Source organism: Lepisosteus oculatus, chromosome 23, assembly GCF_040954835.1.
Source record: "Lepisosteus oculatus isolate fLepOcu1 chromosome 23, fLepOcu1.hap2, whole genome shotgun sequence".
Lineage (NCBI taxonomy): Eukaryota > Metazoa > Chordata > Actinopteri > Semionotiformes > Lepisosteidae > Lepisosteus > Lepisosteus oculatus.
In genome coordinates, this window is record NC_090718.1 from 10,520,819 (window position 1) to 10,544,758 (window position 23,940).

The 23,940-nt window shown below is 37.1% G+C and overlaps 1 protein-coding gene across 2 annotated transcripts in view; it reads left to right on the top strand.

The window, feature by feature from the left end:
• The window catches only part of snx19b (sorting nexin 19b), a 48,204-nt gene extending 27,711 nt beyond the window's left edge, over positions 1-20,493 (top strand). For both annotated transcript variants that reach the window (XM_015337765.2, XM_015337766.2), the window contains 3 exons: positions 13,611-13,795; positions 15,038-15,113; positions 18,027-20,493. In XM_015337765.2, coding sequence (XP_015193251.2) covers positions 13,611-13,795; positions 15,038-15,113; positions 18,027-18,150 — 385 coding nt within the window. In that variant the 3' untranslated portion in view covers positions 18,151-20,493. The remainder of the gene's footprint in view (positions 1-13,610; positions 13,796-15,037; positions 15,114-18,026) is intronic.
• Positions 20,494-23,940: the final 3,447 nt, after the last annotated feature.

Below are 23,940 nucleotides of genomic sequence, written 5' to 3' on the forward strand. Positions count from 1 at the left end.
ATTCTCCCACAACCCACTGAGTAAAGAGGTGCCTTCTGTTCTCAGCTTCCTCTTGTGCCCTTTTGTTTAGTTTCCACTGTTCATTCTGAATTAATGAGCAATGTGTATTTCTTCCTAAATATGCTCACAACAAGAGCTGAAATTTGTTGTAAATTGTAATTTGTTTTGTACTGTCTGTTAATATTGTTAATAAGACTGTAATGTGAGCTAATATTTCTGTTGTCTGATGTCTTAAAAGACCTCTTATAATGGACCCTAGTCTTAGAATTTAATCCATTTTATTTTTTAAATCAATGTCAATGGAATTTATAGATCATAGACAGGTAGTATAGATCATAGATCATAGAAAATAAGTATATATACCAGTTCTAAATATACCCATTTTCATAATTCACCCAGATGTTGGCTGATTTTTGGATCGGCTGGTGCATACAAGTAAATACAGTGGTTCTCAATGGCTTTAGTAAAATGGAAAAAGATTTGCTTTTGTTTTAGAAAAATCCAATTAATCATTCTTGTTGATTTTTCCCTACTGTGTGCTCCGTTAATCTGTGTGCTTACCCCCAAATGCTTACCCGCCACACACGTAAGTTTTTTTTTCAAAACCTTTTTCTTTTCTCTCTCTTTGGCTGCTCCCCGGTCTCTTGTCTTGCAAATTGAATGAATCTCGTCTCAAGGCGAGGTCAGAACCTGAGGAGACTCATAATGTTTCCCAACAAACTCTTTGTAATTGAACGCTCGGCCCAGTGTGTCGCCAATGCCTTCGCGCTGTGCGCCCCACTGAGGTAAAGTCACATGCAACAATAGACCCCTGGTGCCTTAGGCTTCTGTTTAATTGTCAGAACTCCACCACTCCATTATTCACCTGCTATCGGATATTAATTTCTGACTGGGCATTCACTGAGGTTTAATTATGACTTGCCAAAATCAGGTTGGGAAAAGACCCAGGAAAAGGAGGCTTCCAATGAGTGTGAAAGTGACTTTTCACATTTTCACACAGACAGAAAAGAGGAGCACCAAGAGGAAGTCTCCTCAAAAGCTCTTCGGTTTGGGTTTGTCACCAGTTTCGTGTTTGTTTTTCTTCGGCTTGAGTCTGAATATAAAGGGCTTTTATCTTTAATTTGCGATGATGACAGCTGGAGATAAAGATCGTTCGAGACCTGGAGCACTGTCAGGCTAACTCCACTGCAGAGTTTTGAACAGCTCACATGTGCATCTTACCTTTTCCCATTTTCTTTGTTTTCAAACCTTCGTTTAAGAACTCCATCTTATTAATTCCCAAGAAATTAGTAATTGGATAGCTCTAAACCGGGGGTTGCAAGCTTGACTTCTGAAAATCCAAACAAAAACTGGCTTTTGTTCCAATTTCAGTAGTCGGCTAAACATTTCACTTAATTATTTTCTTAGTAACGAAAAGTTGTAGGATTTCTTAAATTCTTAAAAGAACGCATTGGATGGAAAATGCTGCTTTTAGGACTAACCCAGATTTAAAAACATTGTCAATTTGGTGTTTAAAATATATATATATCTTTAATGCACTATGAATGTATAGCTCTGAATAAGCCATATATACAAATGTTGAGAGAGTGATTTCTTTAAGGCTTTGCAGAAGATGTAGTTTAATTTTTTCAAACCACTTCAATTTTTCAACTTTCATTGTCGAAGATCCATAGTATACATGGCGCCTTCAAAGCAGCATGCAGCATTTTATGAGCTCTCAACTACATATTTTAAATAATCTTCCCATTAAATTAATTTTATCATGTTTTTTTTCATGCTTTGAGAAGAAAGTAATTGCAAATTCACTACTCAAGACATTAAAAACACATTTGCTAAGAGACATGCATCACACGGATCAGCAGTTTGTCTGAACCCACATCCTCTTCTTAATACTTTTCTGCAGCGAGTATTTGCTATTTCATAGGTTTTAATCTGATAGACTGGCTAGCCCTGTCATGCACAGCACTTAATTCCTCAGCCATGCGCTCTATGTTTGATGCCAGATGTCCAGATGAGGTGCTTATTATTTTGCTGGACAGCAAGCACATTTATAGTAGTGCTTGAAGACCACATGCAACACCTTGTGCTATCCTGTCCACTTCCCTACACTGTTCATCATCTGTTCTTTTAGTGATGCAGCTAACCGAACAACTGCTTTATAGCTCCACTGACTTGGAACTGTTGGAGTTCAGCTGTGGTTAGATTTCTGTGTGAGATTTTCCTCCTGTGTATGAGTGGGCTTTTTAGCGGGTATTTGGCTTACCTCCTAGAGATATGCTTAATAGATTTGAAAAGTTATTTTAAATCATCCCATCATGGTGGAGGTGTGTGGGTTAAATGGGCACTCATTTTTGCGGAGGGGGCTCCTAATACTGCCAAAAGTGAAGACAAATTAAACCAAATGAGCTCGATATGGCTTTTTTTTCCATTTGTGGCATTTCTTTTTTCTTAATGTCATCCAGGGGTGTAAGCATATGAGACAGACTACTGATGCCAGTCATACATTTTGTACAGTTCATAGATCTGTGGAACTCTTTAGAGAAAGTTTACAAATGAGAATTGGCCATATGTCACATGTGTCTTACTTGGCTTACTTGGTAGCCAGTGCACTGGAGAATCTCTCCCAGCTGTTTCTAGTTTATTGCATAGGTAGGAATGAAAACATCATATCAAATAGAAATTGGAATATTTTAAATATAGTATATTATTTTGTGAGATTTTTAATAATTATAGGCATTTCTTCAAAAGAAGTATCCAGGGGAGCTATGGTTTGAATAAAAAAAACTCTTTATATGTGGAATTTAAAGCTTAAATAGTTCAGTATGAATGATGTGCCAAATTATTTTTTTAATGTTCATATTTGGATTATATAACTCAGGGGTCTGGATTAAGACCTCACTTTTTCAAATTTATATCAATGATCTAGACTATGGATTAGCTCGTAAACTAGTTTTTGGAAAAGGGGGGATCAGCCAACACTGTGGAAACTGCAAAGGAAATTCAGAGAGATTTATTTAGATAGAATCCAAGACTGGAACAGCACTTGGAAATTGACTTTTAGTATAACAAACAGTATATGTAAGATGGGAAACACTGAACTGAAATAGTTACTTATAACAAATAATTTGTGTTTATGCTGACTTGTTCATCTTCTCTGGGGGGTTACGCGTCTGTGTGATGCCCTGTCAAAGGTTTGAGACAGGCCTGAGTATTTTAGGTCAATCACTGAAAACACAAATTAAGCACAGACAAGTGTGGCTACTTTCATCACACCTAGACATTTTATGGTAAAAGACAACATGTTTCATCTGTGTATCCTTCAGGTCTGACACCTTTTTCTTTTCCTTTCAGCTTGCAATAAACCTTTACCTGTTCCACACATATAGAAAGAACCGACCTAAGATGTATGATAAGCAATAAAATATTTTGAGAGCCCAAGGGGTGCAGGTTGTAACAGAGTGTTAGGATATACAATTAAAGGTCCACAATTTAAATCGGGATGCAATGCTAAAATTGTGCAATGCATTCTCATTTAAAATATTGAGCACCATTTCTGTTGCACAGTTTCAAAAAGGTATTGCTGTGATGATAATTCTCTGTTATTCTACAGAAGAGCAACCCAATACATCTTCTCTTCTCAGTTCTGAACAGAGAAAACTGTGAGACTGGAAGACCAAGTCTTAAAAATACAAAAAGACCTCGACAAAGTCAATTTGGGGGATGTTTTTAGAAGCAACAGTGAAATACTAAACCAGAGTCTGATGTGGCAAAATTGAGACTGAGGGTGGGCGTTTAAAAGCTGAATCCAACCAAAAGGTTGTGGGAGTCTGGAAGAAGCCAGGAAGCCATACCACTGAAGCCACCTTTAGGAAAAAACTCCCGGATGGGACTCTAGTATGTCAGTATAGCCATTTGCCTGGCGTGGGGGAGTTTTAAAGGTCATTGCAGAATCACTTCATGACTTTCCTCCATGAATAATGTTCCAACGGAGTCCAGGACAAGATCACTGTAATTAGAAACTGGCTGGCGTGAAAGATAGGACTGGAGGATAGCATGCTTGTTGTAGAAAGCTTTGTGATGCTGCCAGGATGATTCCCCTTAGTAGAAATGACTTCCAGCTGAAACCCCCCCCCACACACACATTCCTGTTTTGTATCATAAAACCATTACAATTAATTATATGGATTAAATTAATCAGCCACTGGCTGCAAAGGCATCTGGAGACAGTTTGGGGATACGGTTTGAGTTATTGAAGGAGGCACCCATCCTTCTAAGAGGAATATTATTAGACCTATTTTAGTTTTTCTTCCTAGTGTCCTCCTTGATTGCTTGCCTCATCTGTTTGTCTGCAGGATTCTTAAAAGCCTTTTGGATCATTAGACATGTTGCTAGAAGAAAACATGTAAAGAAAAAGCTCATTTGATTTATTGTAAGCATGTGTAATTCTCTGAATACCTTTAGAACAGCACATTTTAACTAAAATGTTAGTTACAGATACACCTTTGGTCAACATTTTGAAGATGTCATATACCAGTTCATGCAAAGTAGTGTTTGCTACATTTCCCACATAACTTACTTTCAGTTGCATACCTGAACTTTAGGTGAATGTTGCACTGGCAGTATGATGGCTTGTTGACTATATCACATTGGAAAACGTCCATGTTCGTAAAAGCATTTTATAGATCCTTATAGATTATACATAGGACATCCATTCCGATTATTCCAGAATTTTAGATCTCCAAATTTATTTTGAGTGCCATATTCTTGAAGAGGCATGTTGAAAACATCATATAGTGAAATAGAATAGAAGTGTTCATATATTTTTCATTTTCTTTGGGTTTGCCTGCTTTATGTTTTGAAACATTGTATGTGTAATTAAATTTTAAGAAGGTTTGGTTGCCCTTGGTAAGGGTTTTTTTATTTTCTCTACAGATTTTAAGCTCTTCTTACTTGAATATTTGAAAATATCTTATGTTTAAATCTTTTGTCTAAAAAATATTTCTTTCCTTTGACTTGCATTTTCATCAACAACCATGTAAAGGAAGTAGTCAGCTTGTTTTCAAGAAAAAGCTTATAAGTTCTAAGTCCTTGTTGGCTCAGTGATAATGCTTCAGTCATAACCAGTAAAGATTGGTAAAACATGAACTGTCAAGACCTACAGTATGTACATGTTGATTACTGATTATCTGAGCTACCAAAGCACCTTCAGCTTGATTTTCTCTTATGTGGACATCATTATTCCCCTCACATGTACATTTGTAAGTGGTTTGAGATGATGGTATAAAATATGTTGTTTCTTAGTCTCACAATAAGTCACTCATAAAAGTATTTTGATATTTAAAATAATGTAGGAGTGGAAATCTTTATTGTGAGGATATATTTCATGTAAAATCTGATCATCATAAAAAAAGTATTTTTTAACAATTAGTAATATTAACAATTAGAATGGCTTAAAATAGCTTTGATTGATGCTGTGTATTTTCTCATTGGAAGAATTTATTTTTTTCGGACTATCCAGGTCCTGACTGCTAAACAAGATTAAAATGAAAGGAACAAATAAACTGGCAGTGGGACCTAAGTAGGTTTTCTTTACTGATGATTTGTAATGTTATTATCTGTCGCTCTCATACCTAGAAATGTGTTTTCTCTGCAGTATTCGAGAGAGAATTCTTTGGCAGCCTCTTCGTGTCTGAAGTTGTGTAGGGTCCCTCCTGCCTCTCCTACTTCATTCTTTTGGCAACATAATATTTTCCAAGTAAATTTCAGATGCCAATTAGGATTTAATCCAAATGGAATATAGTTATCATGTTTATATTTTTTGAAGTCAGAAAAATCATAGCTTCTTTTCACAGCTGAAAATGGCTGTTTAAGCTTTGCTGGCTTTAAATAACACATAGTAACACCTTTTATTTCCATCCTTAAAATATTGAAAACTGTATTCCCTGTAAATGCACTGTATCCCTGTCAGAATTCATGCCAGTCTGCATGTGCTAAGCTTTATAATTTGTGTCAACGCCAGCAGAGGAATAAAATGTACGACTGTTGATTTACATGTTGTTTTTCCATCATCGTGCATTAGCTGTACTCTGTAGCTGTGTTTACTTGGGTTGTGTTAGAATTTATTAAACTTTATGCTACGTTTGATGAAGGTGAAATCGTTAGAGTAAAAACATTTTAATATTGCACCACTAGTCTTGAGCAATATGCGTATTAAATGCCCATATTTGATGTTATACAATTATTAAACTTAGTTTTTTACTTAAATAGATAATTTAAATGGTTTGAACCAGCAAAAACGTCTTCATCTATTTAAAGTAGAACTATTACAATATACCGTATCATATTTGTATAAAGGTCTAAAAATATAAAAAAGACAGTCAAGAACACTATTTCCAGAGGCTTTTGATCTGGAGAATATAAAATTTAAGGTACCTTTACTTTATTCTTGTAAATAAAATGTGACAAACAAGCACCCATCATCTATGTATTTACATATATTTAAACATATGTAATAATACTGTAAATAATTCAGAACCTGGTGTGAAAGAATTTTGACTGTTACATCCTATTTAGAACCAAGAAGTATGACATTTGAAACAAACACAAGAAAAGAACTCTCTGGCACGTACTTTCCTTTATTAATCATAATCCAATGCTTCTTTAAGACCAATGCAGAAACTAGGACTGGAAAAAGTAGAATTTGAATTGTTGTGAGAAAAAGCAGAATGTGAGTCTCCTTAAGACACTAGAAAGGAGGCACTTTATTACTCCAGAGGGTCTGAGGTGTGTGGAACATTTTTAAGCAAGTTGTTGAAGTTGATTTACTTAGATACTGTAAGTAAAACATAGCATGATGAATACAGTTGCTTGGTGCTAGTTCATTGTTCTCATTTATTATTTCTCCCTTTGGATTTGAAGTTCTGAAATGTTTGTTGTATCTCATAAATGATGAAAAGGCTACACAGTGGCACATTTAGGGATCCTAAATGTAAGTTCAGGCAATATAACATAACATAACATCACTTTATTAGCCCTATATAATTTTTTGCATTAGGAATTTGTCTTTGTGCATACCCCAGCTTGCTCTCCATGAGACACAGACACACAGACAGGGAGAGAGAAGCTTGGGGTCAGAGCGCAGGGTCAGCCATTTTACAGCACCCCCGGAGCAGTTGGGGTTAAGGGCCTTGCTCTGGGGCCCAACGGAGTAGGATTCCTCTGCTGGCTGCGGGATTTGAACCAGCAAATTTCCAGCCACAGGCGTAGATCCTTAGCCACAGAGCCACCGCTCCGCCCATGAGTCGGTTTTTGCCTGGCAGCAGGCATTAATGGAGAATTGCAGATTCACATCACAGTAACTTCTCATGTGTATGACAGTGCTGCTTTGTATCTGTTAATTGTGGTACCGGGTTTTGATCCTTACCGGCTGACGGTAAACTGAAGTGTTTTACTGCCAAGCATTTAAAACATTCATGTCTCTCGGAGATCTGCAATTACTCTCAATTTTTTTTCCATAAAGTTTGCTCTTTGTTGCACAATATTGGTCACATGTTGTGAGTATGGAGAGGCCTCTTTTTTCATTTTGGTTTTTAACCCCTTGAGTTGGCATGATTACGGGATAGAAGTTGGAACTGGACAGTAGGGTTCTTGGAATGGACCAAGCAAATGTAACTGGGAATGTCTAGAACTGGACATCCTTAAACCTCACAGTTTATGCACAGATTATTCAAACACATGGTAACCTGGCAGCTGATATCAAGCAACTCAAAGGGAACATGTGGATTCAATAAACAGAATAACAAGAAATAATTCTGTAAGAATGAATAGAATTACAAAAGGTAAGCTTTTCAAGCAGTTTATGCTTTCAGGAAAGCCATCCAGGTTTTTTGAAATGGCCAAGGTGCAAAAATGTAGTAATGAGATAAATTCCAGTTCTGAAAATCAGACATTTCTTGTCAACATATTTTTAAACTATGCTACAGTTTTTAAACTTTGTTTCCTGTTCCTATATAGTGCTGTTTCCTTTTCTAGAGCCTCTGTGTGTAGTCTGCTTCTTCAGTTGTGGAGTCCTAGAAGTACAGAGGTAGACATAAAGCTACACAGATTTTTAAAAATTTCTCTCTTGTGTTTTTGGCACAGTTCCTGTTTTCCCTCGTGAGCCCTTTAAAGGTCCTGTTCATTCTTTTCCAAGTGGAAAACAGAATGCATGTGAAATCAAATATAAGTTACCAAATTAAAAATGAAATGATCATGATGGCAGTTATTAAGGCTGACCCATGTATTATGGTGTTACACTAAAACAATAGATACAACAATACACAGAATTTGTATCATTATTAATGATTGTGGTTAGTATCCTAACAATTTATATTCTGGAGGATTTTGCTACCTGCTTTTATAGCAAAACAGTCTGGAATTTCGTATTAAAAATACATCTTTCTGTTAAAATGTTGATATTTTCAATATCTGATACAATGTGTAAAGACCTATAATGTATATTTGCATCAGTAAAAATAAAGAAAATAATAAAACTTGCACGTAGTTACAGTTACACCTTGATTCTGCTATGGTTAGTGCATAGAAACCATATGCTCCATAGAAAACTATGTCTAGGTATTAGCAATGGCATTCAGAAAATAGTGTGAATATTTTTCATACTCTTATATGCGAAGGAAAACAGCCAGTAATCATATTACAAAGATCACAACACATCGTCATACAAATATCAGAATTTTGCCCATTACACCCCAGTGTAGAAAGTGAAAAAGAACTGTATTGTAAGGTTTTTGAAGATGATTTACTAGTAAGAGATATCCATGTTTATTTTCAAACCCCTGAAACTGAATGCACTGCTCATATCTGAAAAGAACCCTAAATTTTGTTGACGTAGTTCAGGTGGGGAGCTGTGTCAGCATGCGTAGGCTGCAAAGGAGCAAGTCATAGGTTTATTCCATGCTGAAAAGAGAAGACAGCAACGTTTCAGCTGTGGAAGATGTAAAATCCTGACACCCGAAGAAGGCTCCATAGCCAAAACGTGTTTTCTTTCTTTGCTTTTCAGCCTGGAATAAACCTATGATTTGAACCCTAAATTATTCTGTGTTGATCTGAACCCTTTTATATGTAATAAAGAAAAGATAGTTGCTGTTGCAAGGGATTGCTATAGGTTGGACTAAGGATGACAAATTGTTTCCGGTCCAGCCCATAGCTCTTAACCTATGCAGTGTAGCAAGTTGCACTTAGAAGTTCACTAAGAGAAGCACTACTTCTCTGTAGACATAGAACACATGACACAAGGATGTAAAATCAGACAAAATGCTCAGAATATCTTATGTATTAGACGTTTGGGGGGTGGGCATGAGGGGACCCGATTTGTGTCCCATGTGTGAGCAGTATTGCATTATAGTGATTTAAACAGTTCTCTCCTGCTCAAACACAGTGATGAATGGGCACACATCACAGTACATACTCTGAGTGGTTTAACAGTTCTGAGCAGTGGCTAAAAAAAACTCTCAATTCCAAAAAAAGACCAACAAAGCTTGAATGGGTCATAGCTCATTTCTGTTGCGTAGGTAGGAATAACCATCAAAACAGGTGTATTTCTTACGGATCAAGATTCCAAATTGTTTTTTCTGATATTTGTAGCCTGTTAACCACACAATGTAAAACCATCAGTACTTTGTGTAGGTACTTTTGAGATCTAAGACCATGTGATTATTGTTTTAATCTCCTGACTACTGATAGATTTATTGTAAAATGTAGAGGGTACCTATACCCCACCTTATTAATGTAAAAAAACAGTTTGTTAACATATTAAATAATATGGTATATACTATACAAAGCACAAGTTGTATCATGTAAATCCTTTTCTATTACTTTGTTAATGTACTGTAAGTTTACTTTTATTTAGCAATTTCTCTAAAAACATGCAAACTCTGCAGAGGAGATTCCTTTCCTATTGTAATTATGCGCTCATTTTTCACTTCCAGACTGTTGGTAAATACAGACAAGGGAATGCCAATGACTGGCTTTGTCTTTTGTTTTTTGGAAAATGGTTTTATGAAAGATTTTAAGAAAAAACAAAAGTTACATGGCAGACATTACACCACATGCACTAACCTCAAAGTTGATCTCATTGAACAAGAAGACAAAACAAGCGAACTATCTAATTTGATTAGATAATCCAAAATGGGCAGAACAATCAGGAAATGTGTTTGAAGAATACGTGTTTTCTCTTAAATCATTTTTGTGGAATTTAGGGATTGTGTAGCGACATCTGCAATATGTTATTTTCATGTTGTTAGGTTTTGTCTAGCTTCTATCAAATATGACATGTTTGGAATCTAAAATCCTATGTAATCTTGCTTATGCAAGTATATATAATGTAAATATAGTACTGGTTAAAAATAATAGAGAAAAAACCCTCAAGCAGCTACATTTAACACCAAAAGACGTCAATAGTTAACAGAAATATAGTTGGCATATAAATACTCTTTTTTTAACTCTGAGATTGAGATTACAACACCAGTTACTCTTTTTTTAACTCTGAGATTGAGATTACAACACCAGTTACAATTTTTTTGTGCAAATTGGATGTACTTATAATAATGTGGTTACTTAATAATAATGTGGTTACATTACAAATGTGGATTATTTTCCTTTGAAGAACATCTCTGGGCTGTTCATTTCAAAAGAAATCAAAGACTGATAAAAACTGTTAATGAAGCTTCCTGTAATATCTCAAAATGTACGGTTATCCTACTTTATCTTTGTTGAACATTGTGTATTCTTTGTGACTGCTCTCCTAAGTAAAGCTGACTAACAGAATGACGTATATCCTTGTTATGGCATAATAAGGTTTTGCACAAATCATACGTTTGGTCTGCTTAGCACCACAGAATCTTGGAACAAAGAAAGCTCTGACTGGGTGAGCCTCAAGGCTTGAGAAGGAACTTTACTTTCTTAAGTCTTTAATTTTAATAACTAATAAAGTAATAACTTCTTGAATATTTAGCATTTTTTTACCTCAAAGTTAAAATAATTAAAAACTGCCAATAGTTAACAATAATAGCTTTAAATGGGTGGTGGACCCATCCACTTGGGTGGAGCCATTGCTTACCAGCAGCTCTTCAACACTGTAGATCAGGTCGATAGAAGTGATACATTTCTTCAACCACTGAATTAACGGGGGACTCGATTGCAGAGTGGAAATCGTGGTCGAACTTCAAAGATAAAACCCCTAAAGCTTTGAAATGTTTTATCTTCAGTCAGGACGTCAGTAACATCTACAGTGCCCTGTCTCCAGTCACTATACTTGGACATCTTTTTGAGAAATTCTAGTCTGAAGGGAAGGGAGCTGTGGTAGCTCAGATGGCAGGGGCATCTAGCTCCTGACTGAAAGATCCCGGGTTCAATCCCGGGTAGGGACAAGCGATGTAGCTTCCTTTAATTCCTTCCAGGCGGCTCCCAGGTCCACTCAGCCTGCTTTCCAAGTGAGTACCGGGGGTTAATCCTTCTAGGGGTAATAGGTCGGCCGGAGTGTGATGCTGACCACATCACCTCCACCTCAGTGGAGTTCCCCCATGAGCCTTGATGGCCTGAAAAGGGACCTAAAACAAGTATGAAGGGAAGAGCGCCGCCTGCTGGTCCACCAGCGCCACCTGTAACATGATTTTCCTTGGAAGTCTCCCTTCTCAGTATTGAACAGGGCCTGGCCTTCTTTAGCTTCCAAGATCTAATAAGGGTACAAGGTGGCAATGCTGCTGAACAGCATTGTTTTAACCAGCTTATTTATATTCTGATATTGCTCTAAATACGGTAATGCCAGTTTTAAAAATGGAATATGCAACACTTAATCCAAAAATATGATGTTAATGTTACAACTCTGTTTTACGGTATATTAGCCATTATTCGCTGTCCTAAAGAAAGAGTTGCAAGCCAGCTAGATCTTTGCTGTTCTAAAGAAAGATCTGTGTCATGATGGTGACATTGGATTTTAGAGGCTCTGTGTGGGTCATATTTGAAACATTTGCTCTTAATATAGTTTACAGGACGGTTGCATTCAGCAGATTCACAGTTGTCAGTGGTGTTGATCATCTCTTGTCCATCTCACATGCAGGCTGTGCTTAAATGCCTCTATACTGTGCAGTTACGCACGCACGCACACACACACACTGAGTGCATATGAGGGCACCATTAACACCTCCTGTTGATATCTTTGTGACATCCACAGGAGTTCACACTCTCCTGTCACAACCGTTTCAGTGTAATCCAGAACAGTGCAGCCCAGTGAAAGTTCCCCACGTACTTACTGGAAACCTGATGTAGCTGTGCAGTTCCAGTAGTGGTCTAGCAGGAGAATTCCAAAGCTTTCCCATCATGCTTTAAATAGTCACCGCAATCTGTGTGTGAATTTATACAGGAATGTACTTTTGCGAGGATAATTTTTTTTTAAAAGTCAGCTTTTGGTTAAATTCGACATTGAAGCAAGCAATAACAGGAACCAATAATAATGCCTTGTCTACTTGAATTTGTGAATTTCAAGTTAGAAATTGGACTTTTGAATTTGCAATAGCTATGAATTGGCTTTAGTGCAGCAGCAAGTAAGGAACAAGAAACTGTGTGCTTATGCTTTCCAAAAATCTTTGAAGATGTAATGCTACAGTTGACAAATAGCTCACCAAATGCCTGTATAGTAGATTATAATCCAAGATCAACATTTAATTAACATTTTCAATGGTTTATTTCCCTGTTCTAAATTATTTTTCAGACATGTTTTTGGATCTCTGGGATGGATTTTGACATGTGATGATAAGTGCATGCTTTCTTCCATTTAGAGGCTTTAATGTTCTTGGCACAGCTTGAAATGTTAAAAGCAGACAGGGTACCCTGGAACGGCAGGAATATCCTGCAGAGCTGTTTTGTGACGCTCGTTTTGACAGCCTTCAGATTCCAATGCATAACCTCTGTTAAATTAGGAAACTGTCAGGGATCAAATCAGACATTCCCCAAGGTTGTGAGGTATCAGATCAGAAACTGAGCATTTCTAGTGCCACTTAACGTTATATGTCAACGTTCAGTGTCACTTTGTTTTCACTAGGTGCACTTTATAATTCATTTTTTCTGAATTTTGAAGTTGTTAGGTACTGCGCAAACAAGCAGTATTTCACTTTGACTTCTCCAATCCTTATTTTAAATTATGTCTTTGGAACATTTCACAATTTTCTTGAAAGGAAAGCCTGTACCTTTTCTTTTAACTTTTAGAGAACTTCTTGGTAATCACCTCAAAGTGGTTTAAAAGTATTCCGAACTGTCTATAATCTGAAGTCAAATTTACCATTTTATAAGCAAACTGTTACATATCTTCCCTGTGAAGTAATGTAAGGAATAATATCAATACCAGTAATAAAACAAGTGTAATACATAAACATATTCTCACAGTTCTTTATTGTCGATGTGCATTCTTTCTAACTGGCATTTATGGAACAGCTAAGGTGTAACAATTGTGTGAATGACTTTTGATATTAATATTAGTAAACTTTTTTTTATTTCTGGGGGAAATAAATTTGCCCTTTCATTTTTCTCATCTTCTGTTTGTTTGATGCGGTCTTTAGGTGGCTGGATGTACATTTCACCAACTTCACCTGCACCCAGTACTGGGTGATCTACCTCCGACTTCTGCAGGAAGCTATCTGGCCTGGGGGCTGCCTGCCAGTCAGGCCCAGACCTGTCCGCACCGCAGAGCAGAAGGAGGAGGCGAAGAAGGAGTCTCTTCAGTGCCTCATGAGTCTCCTGCCTGGTGAGTGCATTCATCTGGGGAGTGTGCTTATTTTCCTGTTCAAGCTCAGTTTGGTTTGTCAGGCCAATCTTTTGTTTTATTCTTACGGTGGAATTTGTCTTAGGCTACTGTTTTGTGTCTTTCCTTAAATTGTGTAGAATCTCTCGACTAGATGTAGAAAAATGTCAGGCTAGCATTTTTCCGTTTAAAAGCTGCTAGAATTTCCCACTGCTTTGTTGCATATGTTGAAAGTGAGGTGTTCGATGTCATTTGGTTCATCCAGGTTCATTTATCTCCAATGGCCACCCACATGGCTATCTTAAACTGCTTTGCCCATTCAGTGTATTGCATAGCATTACTGTCATGTAAAGAGATCAATAGGTCAGTCAAATTGGAGCTTCTGATAGATTCAGAAACAACAGAGGGAGGTCTGAAATGAGTCCAGACTGAAATGTTCACCTAAATAATGCATCAGATTCAAAGTGGACGCAAAAGGGAAACAGAAAGGTTTTGAGTTAACTTTTGCCTCCATTCTTTCTTTTAAAACAAATGTAGAATATACAGATGCGGTTGATTTGTACACTGGACATTATATTGATGAAGTCTGCAAAGATGTGTTGAGTATTTTATGATGCTCACTGGAAAATACTAAAGAAATTCCTTACATGGTGATCATTAGGAGGTCTACTTTAATGCTTATTTTGACATAATATTGAGATATAATATGGGGTGTGTTTGTCGGGGGGGCGGAGCTCGTGTTGCTGAGAGATATCTGTTGCTCAGCAACCACAGCTGTAGGAACCTTGGAGCAACTGACTCCCTGATACACACATCCCATATGATATCACTATGTCAGTCTGCAGGTTTTGCAGTCATTTTTATTGTTTATTCCACCCTTGCAAAATGGTATGATAGGAGACCCCATCAGGACGTGTTGGCTGCAAAGGAAGAAGTCACGTTACATCTACTGAGAAGTAGAAGAACAAAACACAACAATTTGTATCGGATCTTGAGCCGCCTTCAGGTGTTAGGGGCTCAGGCTCCACAGCTGATATGTTGTGTTTCTTCTTTTCTTCTTTGTAGGGTGGGTGTAAATCTTTGCAATAAGGTATCCTGCAAATTTTTGTTGTGTTACAATTAAATGCAGCTACTGTAAGTAGAGTTCATAACCGGGGCCCTAATGGAAAATTACAACATTTAATGAGGGCACGTAGAGTGGATAAGGTGTCCAGTTGCTCATGCTGCTCTCTGTCTTGTCTGCAGATATGCTGGGTTCTGAGAAATACAAACTGAGCTGGAAAGTGGTTTTGGAGTCGCTGCAGGATCCCTACATTAACAGGTGGGAGACACATTTTCCAGACGCCTGCCACACATACCCACACTACACCACTTAGTCAACGACTATTCCAAGCCCAAAAAACCTTTTATTATTTTATTTTTGTTGTGTTTTTTTTACTCCAGCTGTACTGATGAAGTGATTAATAAGGTGTTGCAAAATATTTAATTGTTAGTTAATGGGTGGTAGTATAATATTCGCTGCACTGCCTATGATTCCCTGCTGCTAGCAAAGATTTGCAAGTAGTGGACTAAAAGATGGAATTAAAGTCATTTAATGGGGAGTTGGGCCATCACGTAAGGCCAGTATGGCCAGTATGCACTGTGACGTACTGTATAGTGTACCAGTGTCTGGCATTGTAGGAGGGTTATGGCACACTTTTTTCATGAGGAAAGCCAAAAACTCAGGCTAATGGAGATGGGAGAAGCTTTCTCGGGTGTTGTTCCAGAATATCCCATAAATGCTCGGTTGCCTCCAGACCTGGTGACTGGGAAGACCACGACATAAGGATGACATTACTGTCACTCTCATCAAACCACGGGGTTCCCACACATTCTTGGGGGATGTTGCCATTGTCATCCTTGGAGACACCACTCAAAGCAGGAAAGAAATGCTGCAATGTGGGGTGAAGATAATCACTCAGGACCATGAAGCGGTGATTAGCACTGACCTTGCTTTCTATGGAAATAAGCGCACTTAAACCACACTAGGAATATGTGCCCCACAGAAACAATCAGCGCACTCGAGGATGTCAGGTTCTTTAGGCAGGTACCACACACGTACTCATCTGTTTGTCAAGACTGTGATGAAAGATGATTCACCTACCCAGCTAACATTTCCTGATCACTGAAACTCCTGCCAAACGCAACTCAACCATCACCCCATTTTCAAAGTCCCTGGAGTCTCTCCATACAGTTCTCCATACACTAAGCATACTGGGATGTTGTTTGCTTAATTAACGCATGAACCCCACATCTGTGGAAGCCTTTGTTTTCAGTATTAGTGTCCTTTATTAGCCAGATGTTCCCATTTTTTGTCACCCAGCTGTATGTTAAACACCAGTCTGCTTATGAGAATTCTCTTACCGAGATTAGTTCTATTGAATTCTTGTCTTTGACCTGTTCATAGTTCATGTTTCTGTTGGGTGATGGAAAATGGGCACGTTTGAAATAGCTAGACAATTTTAATTCTACATGTTGTTTTCACCTGGGCAAATTAACTCTGTCATAGGTCTAAAGCATCAAAAACATAAAATTGTTTATGCAGATCTCACACAAACTTATAATTTGTGACAAACAGGAACTGAGAAACAATTTAAAATGTGTGATTCACCAAAGGGGTTGAATTTCACATCTATGGTCATCATTCTTCTTTTGTTAAAAGCTAAAAGGTTTTTATGCTGAGAACCCAAAGTGATCCTCTATGAACAGGTTTCAACTGGAATGTGATTAGTGTTAATTCACGAAAATAACCATAAGTGCTATGAGGAAAGTGCACAGCACATTGTTCTGTTCTCAGATGTTTCCGTACTATGCTCAAAATATACCCATGTGTTAATTTTTACTTATCAGAAAGCAAGAATACACTTGATTTCATATAATCCTGACATTATGTTACAATTCAAGAGCAATCTTAACATTACATACAAATTGCCTTTACTGCTTACCTTGGAAAACATTTCAAAACTGAGAACCCCATATGGGGCAGTTGTTTCTTTTTGAAACAAAGACAAGGACATCAGGTCTGACCTGAAGGAGGAATGTTCAGAATTGCTGAATATATTTGTGCTTGAACTGGTAAAGCATTGACATCATAATGTAATCACACTTGAGTCTTTGACAAATGATTGTAAAATGAGACTATTATCAAGACATATATAAGCACATAGGAAAGGTTCTGTCCGTTTATCTTGTTGGTGGTGTTGCTTCCTAAGTCTCACGCAGTGGGATCCCAGGCTCTTGGTACAGTGACCTTGCATGCTGCCTGTGTGGGCTGCGTGTGTCACACACACAGAGGTTCCTGATTGATGAAAGATCGAATCTCTTGTCTGACCACGTTGTGTGGCCTTTGGTTTGTATGTTCTTTGAAAATCAGTCCTTGTCACATCCTGTTTGTTCCAGCTGTTGCCCTAAGAAAAAAAACAATATAAATTATTGTTGTTATTTGTTTGTTTCTATTTGCCACATTTGGCTCTGGACTACATTGGCAAGCTCATTTGCTTAAAGTGAATAATTTAAGGAAAAGATGTTATCATATTGCATTTCTGGTTTATTTAATATTTTTGGGAACATATTACATTCTCATTTCTTTTTTAAAGTATTGACACACAGATAAGATAATAAGAGATGAGATAAGATCACTTTATTGGCCATATACAATTTCTTGCATTAGGAATTCATCTTTTCTCATACCCCAGCTTGCTCTCCATGAGACACACAGACAGGGAGAGAAGTTTGGGGTCAGAGCGCAGGGTCAGCCCTCGTACAGCGCCCCTGGAGCAGTTGGACTTAAGGGCCTTGCTCAGGGGCCCAACGGAGTAGGATTCCTCTGCCGGCTGCGGGATTTGAACCCCTAACCTTCCAGCCACAGGCGCAGATCCTTAGCCACTGTGCAACCGCTCCGCTCCGATAAAAAATAGAGGTTTTGCCTTTTTATACATTGCGCTTTAAAGCAGTAACTTGGTGTTTGTACGTGCAGTATTAGAGAATGGCAAGCACAGTCAACACATTTGAACTCAGAGGTTTGCCAGAAGTGAATTTTAATAGATCCTGTAACTTCTGGGGAAGATGGGTTTATTGTGTAACTTGAGCAATTGCTGTCCTTCAGTGTACAGAAGTGCCTTTGAAGTTGGAAGTGTTTGTGCGATGGTCCTTAGCCATGGGCGTATTGATTGACATATCTTCTATTTCTGTGCAGGCATCTGGTTTACTGTGTCTGGGATCTCCTGCTGGAGTTTCTGGTTCCAGAGGCGTCAGATCAGGACTTTCAGAAATGTCTCCTCAGCCACCTTTCTAGGAACATGGACAAATCGGCAGTGTGAGAATATTCAAACACTAGTAAAACAATGCAGGAACTGTGTTTACCAGCGTGGTGTTTACAATCATGTCCCCACCTTCACCTTCTGCGTTTGGATTAAAGTTCTGGTGTCTCATTGTTGTTGCACAAGACCCCTCTGGAGCTGTCAGTCTGAAGTAATTTGGATCTGGATTGAATTTAGATTAGTGTGTTCAGTTTCCAACACATACACATGTCCTTATGAGCTTTGATTACAAAGCCACCTGTTTCGTGTTTTGTTGAATACCTCTTGGATTCTAAAGTTCTCTATGTACCGGATCTGATTTTGTGAAAAGCACCCCTATCCTGCTCTCTAACTTAAGTCAAACTACTTTCAGATGTATATGACACAATTATAATCCCTTCTGTTTTTTTTATTTCCTCATTTGTGGAAATAGTAGAATTTACTGAAGTCTGCAATGCTGATAAGGCCTGGCTGTGAACTAACAGAGAGCTGGTGTTTGTAAGTCTCACGGAAGTTTGCAGTGTGTTTTTGCACTGTTCATCACCCCATGCTTGATCTGTGAATCTGCTTTTTTTCAGCTTTTGTAAACATGCTTTCCTGTCACTGCTTTGCCACACTTATCAATGTGTGTGCATGTTTTGTGCTTTCTTGCCTTTGCATCTTGCTGCTTTAGCGTACCCTTCTAGTTTAAGCTGCGGTTTATGACAGTGTAACATGATCATGTTTTAGATTGAGCTCAGCTTTTACCAGTTGTACCAAAGTTTTGCCACTATGTGCAATAGAACAAATGTGCAGAATTTCATATATTTATATATTTGCTAATTGTTTTGAGGACCTGTGGCTTAAATGGTACACCATGTTTCTGAAAAGACAAATACTGCACTTTAATAATCTCACTGCCACTGTTTGACTGCATTTTAAGTACAGTCCAGTGTTTGTAGACTGCCAATATTGTATTTCTCCTATCTTGTCTCTCTGTCTGAAAAAACACGTCCTTTGAGCTTTTGGGATTTCTTTTTGCAATGTAGAGGAAATGATCTGTGTTCTTGATCAGTGTGGTAATAAGTGCATGTTTCTTTTGCTACATGTCATTTTGGAATCCTTGGTTCTGTTATATGTGATACATTGCGTTCCAGACATATAAAGAATTTGTTGCCGTCATCAGAGAGAATTCTTCAAAATATATCGGACATTCACTCTCAAAGAGTGAAGAGAAGAGAATGCAAGAAAAACAAATGGCAAAATGCATTTTGAAAGACTGTATTGACTAAGAAAAAAAGAAAAGCTAAAAGATCAAATATTCTAGTAATATACTTACAATAAGCAGTGTATTTACCTTATCTAAAAATGGCCAGACATCTTAATAGTACAAACACAGTGGATAGTGAGCCTCTAATTTCCTACAGTATTGATTGATGGAATTATGTATATGATGGAGTAAGAGTTTTGTGTATTGTAATGTTGTGTACATTTTTATTTATTAGTTTCTTTATACATATGTACGTGATTTATAAATGTTTTTTATTTAAAAATAATGATACTGTAAGGGAGTTTACAACATAAATATATATATTAATTTGTAGATACAATGTATTACACTGAAACTCCAATATGACCTCTGTCCATTCCTTGTCACAAAAAATGTGAAACCTTCTACTGCATCTCCATAGGAACAGGAATATGACTATTGTGGTTATCAAATGTGAATCTGATTTTTTTTCTTCTGGATTGCTGGTTTTGTGGTCTTGTATTTAGTTGGTGTAACTACATTCCCAGGCTTGAATGGTGTTTAATGTTAACGCTGCCCATGACTTTTCTGCCATTTGTAGTAGTAGTAGTACTTACAGTAGCAGTGGTATTAGTGCATAAGTCAGGATAATGGACAGGATAACAACATTGTTAGACTTAAAAAAGTTAACTTATACAGAACCAGACCTTCTCCTGCTTTTTTGTCCCTTGATAATTATTAACATAGCCAACCCTTTTAAGAAAGTGTGAGCCGGTGCAATTGAAGTGTATCTCCAGTACAGTTAATTTAGGTACTTCGGGTATGTCACTTTAAGTCTTAGCTGTGTACGCATTCAAATTCTTTCACTTTATTATCGTGCATTCTGTAACGTTGTGTGTTTTCCATTTGTGAAGTTTCTTCTCTTCTGTAATTGGAAGTTTTGCTCCCGCAATGAAGTGTCTTTAATATTACATTAATAAAATGCATGCATGTTTCATTGTGCAGGTTAGGTTGTGCTCGGAGTCTCTGAAACAATCCATTCCATCCAAATTGACTTGTGAAGTAACATGATCTAGATAGAATAAAGACCTGCAGTGGTCAAAATGTTTGCTAACAATAAAGAACATTCTGTTAAAGGCACCTACTCTTCATTTGTTGAATTAAGTTCTGGCTGTGTGTGTGTGAGGGAGAGTATTAGCAGCTTTTGCTATCTGTGACCTCAATCTACATTTCTCTGTCACCTTTTACTGTATGTTACAGGTATGAAGCTGTTTTTCCATTGCCTTTGTATAATTGGGCCTTTCCTTTTTAAATTGACAATATCTTTCAATTTTAGAGGAGCCAAACACTCTGGCTGCATTAGGCCCAAAGCTTCTCATTTTAAAGATTAAAGGGGAAAAGCAGCTTGCATGCCATTGCCTTACAGGTGCCGCAGCAGTCCAACAACAACGGTGTGATAATTACAGAGTGAAGGAAGCCCGGACTACACCATTATAGCCTCAAGCATGAGTGGAAGTGCATACTGCTTTTTATTTACATTTAGTTTTCACAAAGCAAAACCTTGGTTACATTGCAACTGAAATTTTGCAATCAGGTTTACTTGGAATTGGTAATGTCTTGTGAAATAAGTGCTTAGATTTGAGGTGATGTCATGTTCATCTTAAGTCAAGAGCAATGAAATGATGAGGTGATACTCCTTGAAGCAGGTAACTTGCCCAGATTAATGAATAGTGGAAGAAATGTAAGCATTTATGCAGAAGAGACACGGTGCCCTAATAAGACAGGTGTATGTCACATGGTCTAATAAAATGATAATAAAGTGATTGTTCAAAATCCTCAACTGTAAATAAAAACTGCCCTACTGCACAAAGTTAAAATGTTACATATTGATTTTGGGCAAAAGCTAATGCGCTACCTAAATTTGCATCCTAACCAAACTGTAGGTTTTTGAGATTTCATTTCATACGACATTGACAAAAATGTTTTTTATGTATAAGACAAAGGTAATTTCATCCTAGATATATTCCAATATGGTATTAGCCACTGGCGCTATTTCTGCTTCGGCAATATTAGTAGTATAAAACTGTCATCACCTCTGGATAGAGTGGTGTGATCTGAGATGCTGTGAATATGTTTTTGACAAGTTGAAGGCTTTTTTCCTAAACATCTGCTTAACACTCCTGTAGTTCTCAAAAGAGAAAAAAAAAACCTTTCCACCAGCTGATAAATACTGTTTTTACAAGTTGTCTTTGTTCTCTCTGTATAACCCTTATTATTGTTTTTCTTTTGACCCATATATTATTTTCTGTTGTATATATGTGAATGCAGAGCGAAATATGTTTATGCTCTGTTTGACATCTTTAGAATTATTATAGTATATGGGTTTTGCCAGAATGTTTTAAGAGTTAAAAGATTTGTCCATGTAAAATATGCTGAAAAGGTGAGTCATATAGCAACATCTACAACTGTTTTCAGACTGCATTGGCCTTTTTCCATAACATAGAGTACTTAAAGTAAATGTACGTATAAAAAAAATCTGGATTTGCAGGAAGCAATGTTGCTGAAATTGTAACCATTGGTAAGCTGCTATTAACCATTTCACAATTCTGGTAAGATTTGTAAGTTTGCAATGGCTTCTTTTTGTCTCAATGTCCTAGAATATGTACTGTGTTTCAATGTGTGAGGCATTGCAAAATAATTAAACTTGTTATTATTACTGTTTGATTTGGAAAGGATTTTGTAATGTAAGAGATTTATGGTACAGAAATGTAATATTTATTTTGCCCTTTGTAAAACCTTTCTTGTGATGCTTAAATTCTTCATGGTTGTTGGACAGGTTTACACAAATTAATAGCATTTTTCTCACAACTGTGATTAATTAATCCCATGGCATTTCAAGGGTAAGGCTGTTATCCCCTGTGTCTTGGCTAAATTACACTCTCCTTGAACAATCTCCTTAATTTAAACTGCATAGTAGTTTTGTGTAGTGTGGCTGCAGGCGATTGGAATACCCTGGAATTACCAAGTATGTGGGTAAGACTGCACTTCAGTGGTGGGTAAAGTGGTTTCTTTCATATAGTAAAAGTGCTTTGGGATGCTTTAGGATGAATAACTATATCCAAATGCTGTTAATTGTAATTATTTCAAGTAGGGAGCTGCGTCAGTGTAAGTAGGCTGCAAAGGAACAAGTAAAGGTTTATTCCATGCTGAAAAGAGAAGAAAAACACAGTGTTTCAGTGTGGAGACTCCTCCGTGTGTCTGCCAATACTTTGTTTCTTTTCTTCTCTTTTCAACATGGGATAAACCTTTACTTGCTATAAACTATAATTATTACATACAGTACCACAATGAAGAACATAACGGTCTTGGCAAAAACTTTTCAGAGTAATAGAGAATGTTTTAGACATTTAATTGTATTGCTGTTAAAAACATTTTGGTGTTTCTGAATTGACAGGCAATAGAAACTGTGCCTTGGGGTTTGGAAACACATCTTCAAACTGTTCACTGAAAGGAGGAAATTTGAATTGTAATAGCCTACTTTCAGAAACAACATGATTCATGTCATGGGGGTACTATTTTTCTAAATGTTATTGTTAAATTTTCATTCTCATTTTAATAGTTTATTTTTTATTTAAGGCTTTATATAAATATTTATTTAAGTATTAAATATCTATTTAAGTTTATATAAAACTCAGAACTGGCCTAGATTTGCATGTTTTCTTTTGAAATTCCTGTACGTTTTTGTGTACCATTCTCCATATCTACATAACTGAGCCAGCCCAGTAGAACAAGAGTGACATATATTAACATAAGGAATTCATCTTGTCAACTAATAGCAACCAATCTCACCTCATTTTTTTCACATTTCATAACTACTGTACTTCCAAGTTAAGACCATCACAATAAAGTCTCGTGCTTTAGTTAAATAGTTTAAAATGGCCTGTATTTCCTGCCTCTTTGGAAAAAAACAACACAGCTGTAAATGATGGGGCGACTTTGATAAACAAAGTGCAGAAGAACACCACTCAGTGTTTTGTACTGGGTGCTGTTAGCCAAGATTGCTTTGTCTGTGCAATCAGCTTCAGTATTTACAAATATATAAATGATATGACTCTTTCATGTCAAATGCCCTATAACCTTGTGTGGCTGGCCAATTGTGGTAAAGTTGTAGTAATTACCACTTACCTACTAGTAAAGGCTACTACATAGCCTCTAAACTCCTTTTAAATACCCACAGTGGGGATTAATTAAGTAATTATTAGATAGCTGGTAAAGGGTTTAGGAATGCACATATTCACATGGATGTAATTAAGTTCATGTTTGCTCAAAAACAGGGTCTGTTTGCCTTGTGCTGACTTTTTGTTTGCTGGTTTTGGCCTAAAAAGGTAAAAAATGAAACTTTCCTCTTCTTGTTGCCATTGTGAGACGAGTGTGTGCAGACCTGGAGGCTGCCCTAGTACGTTTGGATTTGTCGCACCTTGTTTTAACTTATCTTGGTTAATGTTAACACTTGAAATTGCACACTGATGACGATGTCATCAGATCTTTGGCCGATTGTCAGGATTTTCTATCATAAATGCCTT